This window comes from Tursiops truncatus, chromosome 5, assembly GCF_011762595.2.
Source record: "Tursiops truncatus isolate mTurTru1 chromosome 5, mTurTru1.mat.Y, whole genome shotgun sequence".
NCBI lineage: Eukaryota > Metazoa > Chordata > Mammalia > Artiodactyla > Delphinidae > Tursiops > Tursiops truncatus.
This window is the reverse complement of record NC_047038.1, coordinates 36,201,664-36,217,400: the sequence shown is the minus strand read 5'-3', so window position 1 is coordinate 36,217,400 and position 15,737 is coordinate 36,201,664. Positions and strand designations below refer to the sequence as shown.

General features: G+C 49.2%; 1 protein-coding gene across 2 annotated transcripts in view; it reads right to left on the bottom strand.

Annotated features, from left to right (window-relative positions):
* Positions 1 to 1,035: 1,035 nt before the first annotated feature.
* The window catches only part of CRMP1 (collapsin response mediator protein 1), a 68,373-nt gene continuing 53,671 nt past the window's right edge, over positions 1,036 to 15,737 (bottom strand). For both annotated transcript variants that reach the window (XM_019928054.3, XM_019928055.3), the window contains exons 11-14: positions 15,460 to 15,630; positions 8,652 to 8,831; positions 5,852 to 6,017; positions 1,036 to 2,026 (exon numbers count right to left, since the gene is read on the bottom strand). In XM_019928054.3, the coding sequence (XP_019783613.1) occupies positions 1,935 to 2,026; positions 5,852 to 6,017; positions 8,652 to 8,831; positions 15,460 to 15,630 (609 nt within the window). In that variant the 3' untranslated portion in view covers positions 1,036 to 1,934. The remainder of the gene's footprint in view (positions 2,027 to 5,851; positions 6,018 to 8,651; positions 8,832 to 15,459; positions 15,631 to 15,737) is intronic.

The window sequence follows — 15,737 nt, the reverse complement described above, 5'->3', positions numbered from 1 at the left end:
TAGCAGTTAGAAGCAAGGAGCTTTGGACATGTGGGTCCCGGATTTAAATATTGGCTGTGCCACTTCCTGTGTGATCTTAGATGAATTATTGACCTCTCTAGGACTCATCTGTAAATGCTGTTAATAATAGTGCCCACCTTACAGAGCACCTGACATATAGCATGTGCTGTACAGATAATGCCGCCATCATTATCACCACGACCACCACCACCATCACCATCATCACCATCACCATCATCACCATCACCATCATCACGTGACATCACCATCAGCATCATCACCACCATCAGCATCAGCATCACCATCATCACCAGCAGCATCATCACGTGACATCACCATCAGCATCATCACCACCATCAGCATCAGCATCACCATCATCACCAGCAGCATCATCATGTGACATCACCATCAGCATCATCACCACCATCAGCATCAGCATCACCATCATCACCAGCAGCAGCATCACGTGACATCACCATCAGCATCATCACCACCATCACCAACAGCATCAGCATCATCACCATCAGCATCACCATCAGCATCAGCATCAGCATCAGCATCAGCATCAGCAGCATCACCATCACTACTAACTGGTAATCAAGACAAACAACTTTGAGGTTTTACTCCTCCTTAGAATGTATACATCCCGTGGGACTGGAGGTCAGAAATGTGAAGCTCAGGAGCTGGGCACTTCCAATCTGAGGCAGTCTGACCCACATAACACACAGGAAGAGACAGCACACCAAGGAAAGGCTGGGCAGGAGGGAAGGGACATGATGTGATTTCAACCTATTTCACAGAAGCCCTTGGCCAGCCATCGTCCTCCTCTTCTCATCCTTGTTCTCATGACCTAACACTCCCCAAATCATGACTGGCTCCCTCTTCTCCCTCCTCCGCTCCCCCGGCTACCTAACAAGAGCGGGTCCTGCGGAAGCAAGCACCGCTGTCCCGTTACTACAAAGGGGAGCACAAAGCATGAGCATCTGAGCAGCCATCCATCACTTAAATGCAAACACCCCAGTCAGGGAGTGGGCCATTTATTTTCTTTATTTTTTCACAAGCTTTGAATTCAGAAATAAGAGTCACAATAAGTCAGTTGTTAAGTAAAAATGAGGGTGATTACAAAGGAAAACTATGTACAAAACTTTAAAAATCTGACGGCCTCGTCATCCACCTGGGAGGGACCAGGACATGGGCGCCGGGAGCAGCTGTGGCCACACCGTGGTCAGCCCTGAATGAGGGTGGGAGACCCCTTTCTGAGTGTGAACCTGGCTAGGCCTGCAGTCTGGAGCGGGATGGAAGGACACACACAGACCGGAAAGACGTCATGGCGAGTTACAGGTGCCACGGAGACCAGGGTTCCTGACACAGGACGAGAGTGATGCTTCTCTGGCGGTGGGGCGGGCTTCCTTCTCGTGTAGACCTGGGGGAGGGGACGATGAGGACACATCTTCCTGCTGTGAGTTTTGGAGCTGCCCCCGAGGGCTTGAGGTCTGGGCTTTGTGTCTATGTAGGGCCTCGGCTGTCTTCTGTCGGACGCACTCACAGACTCGCAGACATAACTTAGTAACATGCATCAACTATCCTAGAACAGCTACAGGGGTGCAAGGGAACCACTCAGAGAATCGTGGAGCCCGTGGCGTCAGAAGTGGGAGGGACAGTACAAGACGAGGCTGGAACCTGTGTTCACTAAGGAGGGGCCTGGAGACACCATGCTCTGAGGTGGACTCAGATGAACACACGACTGTGGGCAAGGGATTTCCAAGCAAACACACCACACTAGTACCACTTCTTCCTAAACCAAAAAGGAAAGAACATCATTCCATTTTCCCCCCATCAGTACCAAACGATACTGTGGGTTTCCAAACACTGACAGGGCAAGGGATGGACATCCTTCCCAGAATCCTTCACGCTTGCTCATCCACGAGTTGCCTTCACCCGAGGCTGGTGATGTTGGAGCGGCCACCAGGGGGCGCCACGATGCGGTGGCCGGTGCGCCGGGGGTTGTTGTCATCTATCTGGGCACCTGGAAGAGACAGAGCCAGTCACTCCAGCGAGATCTGCTGACACCAGCTCCATGTGCTGCTCCTGTGGGCTGGGTGCCCTCTCATGTCATGTCCCCCAGCCTCTGGGACGCCGAGCCCTCGTCTCAACACGCCTTCCTTCCTCACCATCCTTCAGTCCAGGCTGACCTCTGGGAAGGCTCCCTGACCTCCACGGGGTCCGTTGCTCCCCCTTCTATGCCCCCCAGGCCCCGGGGCCACCCTCCTGCAGCCCTGACCACGCTGTGCTCCTTCTTGTCTGGCTTCATGTTCTTGAGACGAGTGGGCAAACACTTATTGAGTGCCTACTGCGTGCAGACACAGACTTGGTGCTTTAACATATGCTGTCGAATTCAGGGCTCACAGCAACCCTATGAAGGGAGCATTGTTTTAGCCCCAGTTTACAGATGAGGAATTTGAGGCCTGGGTCACGCATTGTAGGGGGCACCACTAGAGGGCAGGGAAGCCAGGATCGTAGCCCCACTGGTTTGTCCCCAAAGCCCCAGCTCCTACCACACACTCACAACAACACTTGGCAGTGCCCATTGTTCCCAGGGTGTTTTATGCGCTATGCACGGGGGCACACGTATGTGCATTTGTATATTGCGTGCATGCACGTGTGTATCTGTGCATGTGTGTGCATGCGTGCACGCTGTGTGTGAACACTTGGAGCTGGGTTTACCCACCCTGTTTGCAGTGGGCAGGTCTGCATGGGCGGGGGTGGGGGGCGGCCTTTTTGTTTTAAATCTGCAAAGCCAGCCATCCACGCCAACCTCACGCATTCTCTTGCAGTTAAAGAAAGACTTAAAATTGGAGCAATAAGCTCAGTGCCTGGCGCTCAGTGAATATGTATTAAACGAAGACTGAATGACGGATAATGCTGGGAAGGAGGGATGTTGTGGAGACGGGTCCAGTCGGGAGACTTCACTTCCAGCACAAAGGGTGCCTGGAATTTGGGTAAGTTGGAATCAGACACTCCCCTCTCCCGGCCTCATTTCCTTTTCTGTAAAATAAAAGCCGACTCCGATCCACGGTATTGTGTACTCTATTGCCTCAAACCACAGGATCAATTTTAGGGCAAAGCAGGTGTAACAATGAGCACACGACAACAGGATTCACTGGATTCACCGTGAACCTCATTGATCGGAAGATGCTGGCCTGATACGAAGTCGGGATGGTCTACATTGAGAGCTCTGCTAGGCTGCCCGCTAGGGTCAGGCGCTGCCTCCCAGGGTACAATATGTGTACTGAACCAATGCCCGATATTCGATGTCTTGTTCCCAGGAACCAGGAGGTGGAAACTGGGTTATCCCTTCTCACCATCACTCCCAATGATTTCACCAAAGAGGAAATTTAAAATAAACACATGAAAAACGCTGACCCTCATAAGGAATCAAAGATTTACCAATTAAGACTTCAATGAAAATGACGACAAAAATAACTAGATGAGGTCTTTCTACCTCTGACTTTATACGATCTGTGTAAGCCACAACGAATTTGGTTTAGAGTACTGACTGATTTTCTCTCATTGTTTCATTGATAGACAGTGTGTCTTCCTAGACCCAGAAATCAGGCCAAGTGCTTAATATCCTTCTACCTCATAAGCATCTGTACCTTGCTTGGTTACATGCCAGGTACTTTGAAAATACCTGTTGTACAAAAGGACAGTACTTCAATAAACCATGCTATGTCTTTATGATGTAACCTCACTCAGATATTTAAAAGGACATCTGTGGGGCTTCCCTGGTGGCGCAGTGGTTGAGAATCTGCCTGCCAATGCAGGGGACACGGGTTCGAGCCCTGCTCTGGGAAGATCCCACATGCTGCAGAGCAACTAGGCCCGTGAGCCATGGCTGCTGAGCCTGCGCGTCCGGAGCCTGTGCTCTGCAACGGGAGAGGCCACAGCAGTGAGAGGCCTGCACACCGCAATGAAGAGTGGCCCCCGCTCACCGCAACTAGAGAAAGCCCACGCACAGAAACAAAGACCCAACACAGCCAAAAATAAATAAATAAATAAATTAATTAATTAAAAGGACATCTGTGAAGTCCATCCTGATGTTTGAAAGTGTCTGTGCGGTTGGTATCCAATGGAGTCACCTGTGAAACTGCTGAGGGGCTGGTCAAAGGCAGTGCTGGGGCTTTAGAGAGAAGTGGGTGCTGAGCAGGGAGAAGAAGGATGGTTGGGGGACACTTCCTGCAGACTTTCCATTTCATTGTTTTTTTGTTGTTCTAAAAGGGAGGGAATGTCTCTCAGCATTTAATTGCAATCGTGAATTGCATAACATGAGACCAGAGATCCAGTGTGCAAACTCCCTGAGAGGTTCTGTGTTGTCACACACAGACAGTTTTCCAAGCATTGCAACCAATCCCTGTTCTGCTGACTGAGCATCAGAGGAAATATTCCAGTTGTGTTTAGGGTCCACTTGTGCAAAAATATTAGTTTTCTTTAGACACTGGATCACACGGTGTGGGAGAAACTCTTCCATGACAGGCTCAGGGAAAGTGAGATGGACTGGACTGGGGGACCCTCTGATTCATGCTCCCCACTGCGTAATCCCTGAATGGATGGTAGGTTGTCACCCCTGCAATTTAAACTGGTATTTCATCTTCTCTCTGCCCCTTTCATTCTCTCTTTTGCCAACTACATCGCCTTTTCTGTTTAAATGTCCTTCACTCCTGCTGGACCACAAGTCAGCCCGTTGAGAAAACTCAGCCCTGTTTTTTGTTTGTTTGTTTGTTTTTGCGGTACGTGGGCCTCTCACTGTTGTGGCCTCTCCCGTTGCAGAGCACAGGCTCCGGACGTGCAGGCTCAGTGGCCATGGCTCACGGGCCCAGCCGCTCCGTGGCATGTGGGATCTTCCCGGACCGGGGCACGAACCCATGTCCCCTGCATCGGCAGGCGGACTCTCAACCACTGCGCCACCAGGGAAGCCCTCAGCCCTGTTTTTACAGCCCATGAGCTAAGAATAGTTTTTTGCGTTTTTAAATGGTTCCATTTCAAATGGTCTTAGATATTGCCTCTTGGCTCACAAAGCTTAAAATATTTACTACCTGGCCTTTTAAGAAAAAGTTTGCTGACCTCTAGAATAGACTGAGCCTGCCCAGCTGTGTCTTATTCATCGCCGTATTCCTGGCACCTAGCACAGCATACAACTCATGCTAACACCTCAAATATTCGAAATTCCAAGGCAATGTCCCAACATGTGCACACCTGCCCTTGTGTGGCGATCTGATGACACTGCAGACACACGGCCCAGGAGCCTTCAGAAAGTCTGAAGGAGCACGTGGCTTTTGATTTTGTCTGCACACATTTGCTGAGCACCAAGTCCTGGCATTTTGACACTGAATGTCTTGGAGGCTTAAGAATAACACCACTCTACACACAGGGCTGTTGTGAAGATGAAACAGTCATGAGTTACGAGAATGTGTGCTGTACTACCATGGATGGCTGAAGACCCGACCCAGAACGTACATACAGCAAAGACAGCTACTCTGATTCCCCTCTCCACACTTAGCTTCACGGGTAAGAGTGTAAAATGTCCCCAAGAGTGTTAAGGAAGAGCATAAGGCCAATTTTCAGGCAGACTCTTCATAAATCAGGGTCAGGTATCTCTGTGCTGCTCCCACGGACCCTCTCTGCTCTCTGACCTCCCCCAGCCCTCTCTGCCCAACCCCGGGAGGGGAGGGGAACCCACACTCCCATCTTCGGCTCCTGATTGAGTGCCTGAGGCCGTGGATTCATTTCTCAGGAGTTCAGGGCTCTGGGAGCCGCTGTGGGGTGGGGAACCTTGGCCGCTGTAGTTTCGTACCTGATAAACTGAAGTTGGACTGGTGGAGGTTTCTGATCGGTGGAGGCTGGTGTTTGGAAGGCGAAGATTTGACAGAAGGAGCAGGGGTTGCATATTTGGGTGTGGCTGGCACCTCGTACACAGGACCGTCATACATGCCCCTGGGAACGCCCTGCAACCCGGAAACCTAAACAGACAAGAAGAGCAACTGATTGACAAGATGCATGTATGCATTCCCGCGTGCAGGAGAGTGACCATGGTCTCCTCGGGGATACACACACGTATGCACAAACATGCACACATGTGCTCGTACACACACCACACAAGGCACCCGCTCACACACGTGCACAGGCATACATATATGCACGTGCACAAACATGCACACACACATATGCATGCACACCCCACACACACTCCACATACACATAATTCACACACGTGCGTGCACACACATGCCTGCACACACCAATATGCAGAGTACACAATCACATGCATACACACAATTCATACATGTACTGCACGTACATGCCTGCATACACACCGTTTGATATACACACTAACGTATATAACACACACATCACACACACATACAATCCAACACACATTCATAAAAAGGCAAGTGCACACTCACATGCACACACACATATACACACACACACAAGCACAGACACATACACAGCTTCGTGCAGGAGGACTCCAAAGCTATTTCCAAGAGGAAAACACTTCCCTGACACCCTGACAAGGACTCGGGGACTGGTGGCATCAGGGGGTCGTCTTCATCGTGGATTTGGGGGCAAGGAGTTTGGAAGGTGATCCCGCAAAGGAGGAGGGAGAGAGGAGGGAGAACACCCACCACAGGGAGAGAGAACGAGAAGGCCGCCTCTGAGGGCACCTGGCTCAGGGCTACTGCAGGGGGCAAACCTCCTGGACGGGACACAGCGCACGGCCTCCATCCCCGTGGGTGGAGAGTTGTCCTGGGAGAGAGAGCCATGAGGCAGAGAAGCCAAAAGCTACAGGGGCTCCGGTGGGAGGCTGGGAGCCTGCTGGTGAGCTCAGAGCCGGCCAGGGGAGTGTGGGCGTCCGTCCCAGGCCCTGGGAGACAGAGTGTGGCCACTGTGAGTCAGTGACAGTGCCCTGACCCCAGCTTCACGTCCCTCTTCCCCTGCACAGGTGACAGCGCCCGACCCCAGCCCTAGGCTCCCTCCTCTACAACAAAGGGGTCCTTTTTCAGCACCAATATCAAGGGCCCAGCACTGCTTGGTGATAACCCATCCTCCTCCCCCAGGAGCCCTGCTCCCCTGACGCCCTGGGACCTCATTGTCTCTGCCCCATCCCTCTCAATACCTGCTTCCTGCGCCTCTGGGCTTCCCTGGTTCCAGCCGGTTCCAGGCCTGTGTTCCTGCCCCCCAGTTCCCTTCAGTGACCTCTGAACTCAGCTTGGCCAGACGTAGGTTCTGGGGCAGGGCCCGTCCCCCACCTGGCCTGGCCTCCGTGCTCTGCCCTCAGGCATGCGGGGAGGGTGGCCCTGTGCCAGGGGACCTGTCCGCCTGGCCACTGCAGATCACGTCTTGGCATCGAGGTCAGGCATCCACCTCTCACAGATGCTGACTGTTAACCACAGACCTCAGGTTCAAACTGATTTAGAGGGAATGAAGCCAGCCAAGGTGTGTTTCTGCCCCCTTGGTGGGTGTCCCAAACAGGAGTTTACACGAGTCCCTTTGTCTCTCAGCCTGCTGTGGCCACATCGCTATCCCTGGCCATCTTTCGGATCTAACTTGCCAATTCTCCATGTCCATCATTTCCCCATCTGACGCATAACATCTGTGCAATTTGGTATCCTTGACCTGGGATGCTACATTTTAACGCGTGGAGAGGGACAGTAAACAGACATAGAGCATTGCGATGGTTGGCCTGGGAGTCTGGGAATGCCAGGAGGCCTCTGGGCTCTTGCATCTATATTGGAAGCACAAGAAGAGTGGGACCATACACAGGTGGGCACACATGCACACACACATATACAAACACATAAGCGAGCACAGGAGCACATACACACAGGAGCACCCCATGCATATACACATACACCCGTGCACATACACAAATAAAGCTGGGCTTTCTGGCAGACATGAGCCGTTTTAGTGCGGGAAGCAGGTTGTCATGGTGATGGGAGGGACCTAATTAGGGAAGATGATTGATCACAGATGGGAGTCTTTCTGAAGCATGAGCAAACTTCCTCCTCTGAACTGGACTGGGGACGGGACAGAGCCCGTGCCTACTCCATGCCCTTTGACCTCCTGAGTCCATGCTAAGACTCCTTAAGAAAAAGGGGGGAAGGAGGATGCAGAATGGAAGGGGAGCAAGGAGAAGGAGAAAAGAGGGCAGATCGAAGGGAGTCTAGAGGCAGTTCTGCCACCCCTCAAGTGGGCTAGGGAGGTTTATTTTTACCAAACGGCACTAAGGGCTTCGGAGCTCTCCCAGCTGTGTGATGCTGGGCAGTCCTGCACTGCCTTGAGAGCCAGGGTTCTGATCTACGGAAGGAAGGTCATGACACCTAAAAGAGGGAGTGGTGAAGACCCCCCCCCCCCAGGATGATGCAGGATGTGTGTCCTGGCTGGTGTACTCCCAGGACTCCTCCCATCGCCCCACACGCACAGCCCTTTACAGTTGGCACATCTCTGGCACCTCGTTGGTCTCGTCTGGTCCTCACTCCAGCCTGAGACGCAGGCGGGTCACATCCCAGCTCATCTGACACGTGAGGAAGGGGGGGCTCGTGCAGCTGTGACATTTGCTTGCTCTGCACACGACATACCCTGGCTCCACATACCTTGTTCCTGATCCTGACGCGCTGGTAGAGGTACTCGGGGAAGGGCTTCCTCGGGATGAAGCGGCCTGCGCCCTTGTTGACGTTGATGCTGCCGTCCTCAAAGACGATCTTGCCCTGGCTGATGACCACCAGCGGGGAGCCGTGGCACTCCATGCCTTCGAAGATGTTGTACTCCACAGCCTGCACGGCGAGAACCACAGGCTTTTATCCAGCTTCCGGGGCTTTTCTCCGCATCAGCCCTGTCATCCTAATGGTGATCCTGCTACACATCCTATCACAGCCACTTTCCAATGCTTGCTCTGTCTGGAAAACACCTTTAGGACTGTGTAATGTTCCTGTGTACACTTTCATTTGCATAATCAGCCCCTCACTGTCGGGCGTTTACGTGGCTGGTGGTTTTATATAATCTAACTAATATCGTCTGGGGTATCGTGAAAGTGAATGGGGCTCCTGGAGTTAGGCAATGAAGCCCCTCTGACTATAACTGAACATTTTGGGGTCTTCTTTTAAAAACATTTTCTTTCATTTTTCCTAAAACTAAATTACTGGGTCAAAGGATATGAGCTTTTGAAAGACTGCCAAATTATTTTCTGAAGGCATCGGACCAATTGACGCGACATGGGCAGCGGGGGAATATTTCGTAATTTCATGTCTATGAAATGACCTCCAGCACCAGGTAAGGTCATATTTATTTATTTACTCATTTGAAAGACAAAACATTTCCTAGAAAATATGCATTCCTTTCATTAGTCCTAAAGTGAATATAACTACCACCAGCCAAACTCTTTGATTATTCAAAAAGTAGGGTAAAAATACGGTAAGAATTCAAACGGTACAAAAGATATGTAACTTTTTTTTGCGGTACGCGGGCCTCTCACTGCTGTGGCCTCTCCCGTTGCGGATCACAGGCTCCGGACGCGCAGGCTCAACGGCCATGGCTCACGGGCCCAGCCGCTCCGCGGCATGTGGGATCTTCCCGGACCCGTGTCCCTCTGCATCCGCAGGCGTGTCCTCTGCATCCGCAGGCGGACTCTCAACCACTGCGCCACCAGGGAAGCCCAAGATACGTAACTTTAAAAAGCAGGTCTCTCTTTGACCTCAGACCGAGATGCCTGCCCCACAGTGACCTTTCTGGAGCCCCATATATTTTCTGTGCGTGAGTAACTTTCTCATGTTCCAAGCGCTTTGGACAGTTTCACCTTTGTTTTTCTCCTTACCTCACAGAATGCTCCCCATCAGCGAATGTTCCCATGTCGTGGGTTAAAAATGTTTTGATATTCCTTAAACTGCTGCACTGGATTCCACCCCAGGGACATACTATCATTTACTCATCCAATTCTCAAGGACAAGCATGTGGGTCTTTGCCCTGCTTTTGCAAAATAAACACACTTGAGTGTCCACACCGGCACGTGTGAGTATCTTCGTAGATGTGGACTTTGGACCAAAGTGTAAACAAATTTTAACTTTGACAGATTTGCCTTCCAAAAAAGGCAGCGCTGATTTCCATTCCCGACAAAACTCCATGAGTTTGTCGGCATGCTAGTCCCACCTCAGCTCCATCCTATTAAACCCCGGCATCTCAGACACTGGCACAAGTAAAAACAGCATCTCACTGCAGTGATTTGTATTTGAGATCGGATCTGTTTTTAAATGAATAGAAACCCTTTGTATATTTCTTCTTCTGTCACTGCGTTTCTGCACCCTGTTCTATTAGGTTCTTGGTATTTTCCTTAATGGTTTCTAAGGACATATTCAATGTTAAAAAATCTCTCCCTTTGTTTGTCCTGTGTATTGCCAATACTGTGTATTACCAAACTTCCCTGTCTGTCCTCTGCCTTTTGATCTCATAAAGTATTAATTATCATTTGCTGCAATGTAGAGGGGTTTTTTTTCTTGGTTTAATTTGTATGTAGTCAGTGGTCAAACAGACCAATCTTCTCCTTTGTATTTTCTAGGTTTTGTGTCTTGCTCAGAAAGGTCTTCTCCCCTTCAAAATGATCATTTTAAAAAATGTGTTTTATTCTAGTCCTTTTATAACTTTATTTTATTTCAATCTTCAACCCATTTTGAATTAGTTTTGAATTAGTTTTGTGGTCAAGAGTACAGCAGCCGCCTAGCCCTAATGAGCCGGGTATTCAAACACAATTGGTTGAATAACTGTCTGTGTAATTTTAACAGTCTCCTTTGTTGAAACCAAACTCTCATATATGCGGTCGGTCTATTGCCTGGCTCTCTTTTCTCTTCTGCTAATACCAATCTGCCTCAATCATTGTAGCTTTATAATATGCTTTAATAACTGGGATGATTAGCGCTCTCTTTAGTTTTCGTTTTCTTAGAAATGTTTTGGCTAATCTCAAATTGTCTATCTAGGAACTCTGTTATTCTAGTTAAAAAACAATTCCATTCCATTTTCTGATGCGATGACTTCAACTTTATAAATTAGAAAGAACTGGTATTTTTACTCTGTTGAATGTTTTTAGCATAAAAGGACTTGCGCTTATGGAACTCTTTAGTTTTGATTGTTATTAGAAACAGGGTTTTGATTTCCATTCTGTTTTTCAAAGTGCTCTTTAATTATCTCATAGAAAAGGTATCAATTCTTTATATTGATTTGGAATCAGCTGATGGATTCTCTTATTGTTTTTGATGGTTTTTAGGTGCATACTCAGGGCTTCGATGCTGATTTTTTACAAACAGCTGCTAATACCATGCTTTAGACTCTTTGTGGCCGCTGCCTCCCAGGCCCCAGGCAGAAGATCTGTTTTCAGTTTTAACATCTGCTCATCTAGCACTTCCTGAGTCACCCTGAAGTGACCCCGCTAGGCAGTAATTTACAATTTTGCTGAAGCCCAAGTGTCCATTGTAAATACTGAAAGGCAGTGCAAGAAGCAAATCACTTACCTTGCAGTCAAAACTAGACAACTGCCCAACTCATTCAGCCCAGCATGGTCTGTTAGTTGTCTTCTTAGAGGAAGGACACATTACACGCCACAGTGGCATTCCTCAATTGGGGAATTCTTATGAGGCTCAGGTTATACTACCCACACATGTCACATTCTACATTTCACAACTACATGGAGTTTTTGGCTGTTGTTGTTTGTTTAATTTTTCTATTTCTGTCCACACCGCATGGCTTGTGGGATCTCAGTTCCCCGACCAGGGTCCTACCAGGGATCGAACCCGCGCCCTTGGCAGTGAGAGCACAGAGTCCTAACCACTGGACTGCCAGGGAAGTCCCACAACCACATAGAGTTTTAAAAGCGAATTGTTTCTTGCGTCTCCCTCCCACCCTCCCTATCCCACGGGGATATTTGTACATGTATAGCTGATTCACTTTGTTATAAAGCAGAAACTAACACACCCTTGTAAAGCAATTATACTCCAATAAAGATGTTAAAAAAAATAAATAAAAGCTAATTGTTTTATTTCTAAAGGTACTTACGAACAATGTAAAAACTCAAATAATACAAAAGACTATGATTTAAAAAACTGTTGTGTCTCCCATCCTGGAGCCCCAGTTCCCCAGTACCTCTCCCAGGAAGCAACTACTGTTCCTCAGTCTTTTATGTCCTATAAAAGATAGCCTGGGGCTTCCCTGGTGGCACAGGGGTTGAGAGTCCGCCTGCCGATGCAGGGGACACGGGTTCGTGCCCCGGTCCGGGAAGATCCCACATGCCGCGGAGCGGCTGGGCCCGTGAGCCATGGCCGCTGAGCCTGCGCGTCCGGAGCGCAGAGGCCACAGCAGTGAGAGGCCTGCGTACGGCAGAAAAAAAAAAAAAAAAAAGATAGCCTGACACTGATGAGTGGATAAGCGTGGTATATGTTTATATCCATCAATGGATTAACGTGGTTTATCCAAGCAGTGGAAGACTATTCAACCACAAAAAGGAATGGATTGATACCTACTACAGTGTGGGTGGGCCTCCAAAACATGATACCAGGTAAACAGAAACAGAAACAAAAGGCCACATACTGTGTGATGCCATTTACAGGAAATGTCCTGAATAAACAAATCCAGAAAGAAAGCAGATTTGTGGTTGACAGGGGCCTGGGGAGGAGGAATGGGGAATAACTGCTGATGGGTACTGGGTTTCTTTCTGAGGGGGTGAAAACGTTCTGGAATTAGTAGCGGTGATTGTACGACTTTCTCAGTATACTAAACACACTGCTGCACTGTACATTTTAAAATGGTGAAATTTATGTCACGTGAATTACATCTAAACAAAGACTGTAAAAAAACGAGGTAGTCTCTGGATATACAAGCATGTATGTGACCTATGGGGTGATACTTTGAAGCAAATACTTTTCCCACGAAGATATGAAAGAATAAAAATTGTGTTCTTTTTACAGAAAAGTAGATTTAAATTTTTAATCACCGATCAAGATATAAGAAATGATTTTCACTGTCAAAAGGAATGTTTTTAAAACTGAAAAAATAGGGCTTCCCTGGTGGCGCAGTGGTTGAGAGTCCGCCTGCCGATGCAGGGGACGCGGGTTCGTGCCCCGGTCCGGGAAGATCCCACATGCCGCGGAGCGGCTGGGCCCGTGAGCCATGGCCGCTGAGCCTGCGCATCCGGAGCCTGTGCTCCGCAACGGGAGAGGCCATAACAGCGAGAGGCCCGCGTACCACAAAAAAAAAAAAAAAAACTGAAAAAATAAAACCAACCTCTAAGACAGCATTTTTCGATCCATGTTCTGAAAAACATTTGTTTCTTGTACTATGTGAATTGCATTGCTTTAAACAGAGAAAATGGAACAGAAAAAATGCTGTGGCCAACTGGTCTCATGGCATCCTGAATTGTCCTCTTCTTATTATGAAAATAATTCAAATCTGGCTTGGGACAGAGAGGGCACGCTTTTCAAGTATAACGAATCGGAAACATTCCTTCTCACATGGGTAATCTCAGGTCTGTGACTTATTATTATAGGTTCAATTGTCCCCAAAAAGGTATGTTGAAGTCTTCACCCCCAGTACTTCAGAATGTGACTGTATTTGGAAATAGGGTCATTGCAGATGTAATTAGTTAAGATGAGGTCACACTGGGGTAGAGTGGGCGCTAAATCCAATGACTGGTGTCCTTATAAGATGATAAGACATAGGGAGACAGCCAGAGATCGGAGTGACGCATCTACAGACCAAGGATGGCCAGCGACACCAAAAGCCAGGAGAAAGGCATGGAACAGATTCTCTCCAAGAGCCTTCAGGGGAGCCCGGCCCTGCTGACATCTTGATTTCAGACTTCAGGCCTCCGGAACTGTGAGAAAGTCAATTTCTGTTGTTTCAAGCCACCAGTTTGTGGTACTTTGTGACAGCAGCCCCAGGAGACTCATACACGTATCCTCTCTCTGTCCATTTTCTTACTTATTCATAAATAATAACATACCTAACTTAGAAGATTATTGTATTAAGTGAGATGATGTATGGAAAATGTAAGCACAGAGTAACTACAAGATAATATTTGATAATATTTGGAATTTGATAACAGTTGGAACCCCTGCTCCTTGACCCAGTGTCCTCTTCTTCCCTGGACCACAACGGCCTTGTGAGCTGACACCACTGGGGGGCAGCGTGCCTCTCCTGCCTTCCCAGAGCCCACCTGGTCTGTGCACATCACCGCGTCCATAGTAATTAAAACGGAGTCGTGTGTCTGCTGGGCGGTGAGTGTGGAGAACAGCATACACCTTTCTCCAGGGGAGGCTACCTCAGGCTCATTTCCTCCTGACCTGTCCCCAGGGAGGGGGGTGAGGGAAGCCAGCCTGTCATCAGGGAGCTCTGGTTATGTTAAGAATGACCACTGGTTGATAAGCTGGACAGACCTCTCTGTCCCCAGGCCATGGGTCTTGTGGCCGAGGGGGACCTGGGGGCCACACTCATGAGCTGCTACAAGTGGTCCTTGTCACTTTCTCTTGAGGCTTCCTTGTGCCTGGTGTTCTGTCCCCATGCACGTGGTCTCGCCCCTCACCAGCAAGTGACCACTGGGCTGGGGAATGGCAGCCGAGGGGGGTGAGGACTCCCATCGCAGACTGATGCTGTGTGCACATGCTCTGCCTCCCAGCCCACGCCCTGTAACAGACTTTGGTGAACCAGGGACCAGGCTGAGGACTCTGTGTCTTGTGAGTGTGAACATTGATCTGGACCCAAGACTGCTGCTGACCATGCAGAGTGGGTCTGAAGCAAGCACTCAGGGAGGGAAAGATGTCCTGTGTCTCTCTGCATCCTTAGAGGTTTGATGGATGAGTGAAGAAATCAAGGGCATGTAAGACACGAAGGGCAGAGAAAACCCACACCCGTAAGCTTGGGGCTTGGAGCCCGGGAGAGTGTGCACGAGTCAGTCCAATCCTTTCCTTTGATGACTGCGAGCCCGGCCCCAAACTGAAGTGGGTTTCTGATATAGCAGATCAGACCCTCTCCAGCTTGATAGGTAAATTGGAGAAAGAATCTTGGACCTTATGCGTCCCCTCTCTGAGCCTGATGGCTTGCTCCATGGAATTAGGAGCAGAGTCAGCTGTTTAAGAATGCATGCATCTGTACACAGGAGCCCCAGAGAGAGAGAGAGAGAGAGCAAGCGAGAGAGAGAGAGACGCGGGAGAGACACATGCAAGAACAGCTTAGTTGAGCCTGCTCCAAACCCTTCTCCCAATCTCTCCAACTGGAGGAGAAATCTGAAAGACCGAGTCATGCCAGATATCAGATCACATTCTAGTTGGAAAATTCGTTAAGTCATTTTTAACCAGAGGCTTCTAAAATGATTGCAGAGCAAGAATTGCTCACCCAAGCCAGGAGTGTCACTGATAAACCAGGACTTACCGACTTGTGACTCTTGGCCGTTATGGTCTTCACCTTGTCAGGGTCCCAGATGACCACGTCGGCGTCTGAGCCCACGGCAATCCGCCCTTTTCTGGGGTACAGGTTAAAGATCTTGGCTGCATTCGTGCTGGTAACAGCAACAAACTGGTTCTCATCCATCTTGCCAGTAGCCTGAAGACAAGATCCATTGGTGAAAAGAGCATCTCATAACAGGACCAGAAGGGGCAGACAGGCACAGATCGAAACCAGCCAACAGGAGTCCTTACAAGGACTCTGGA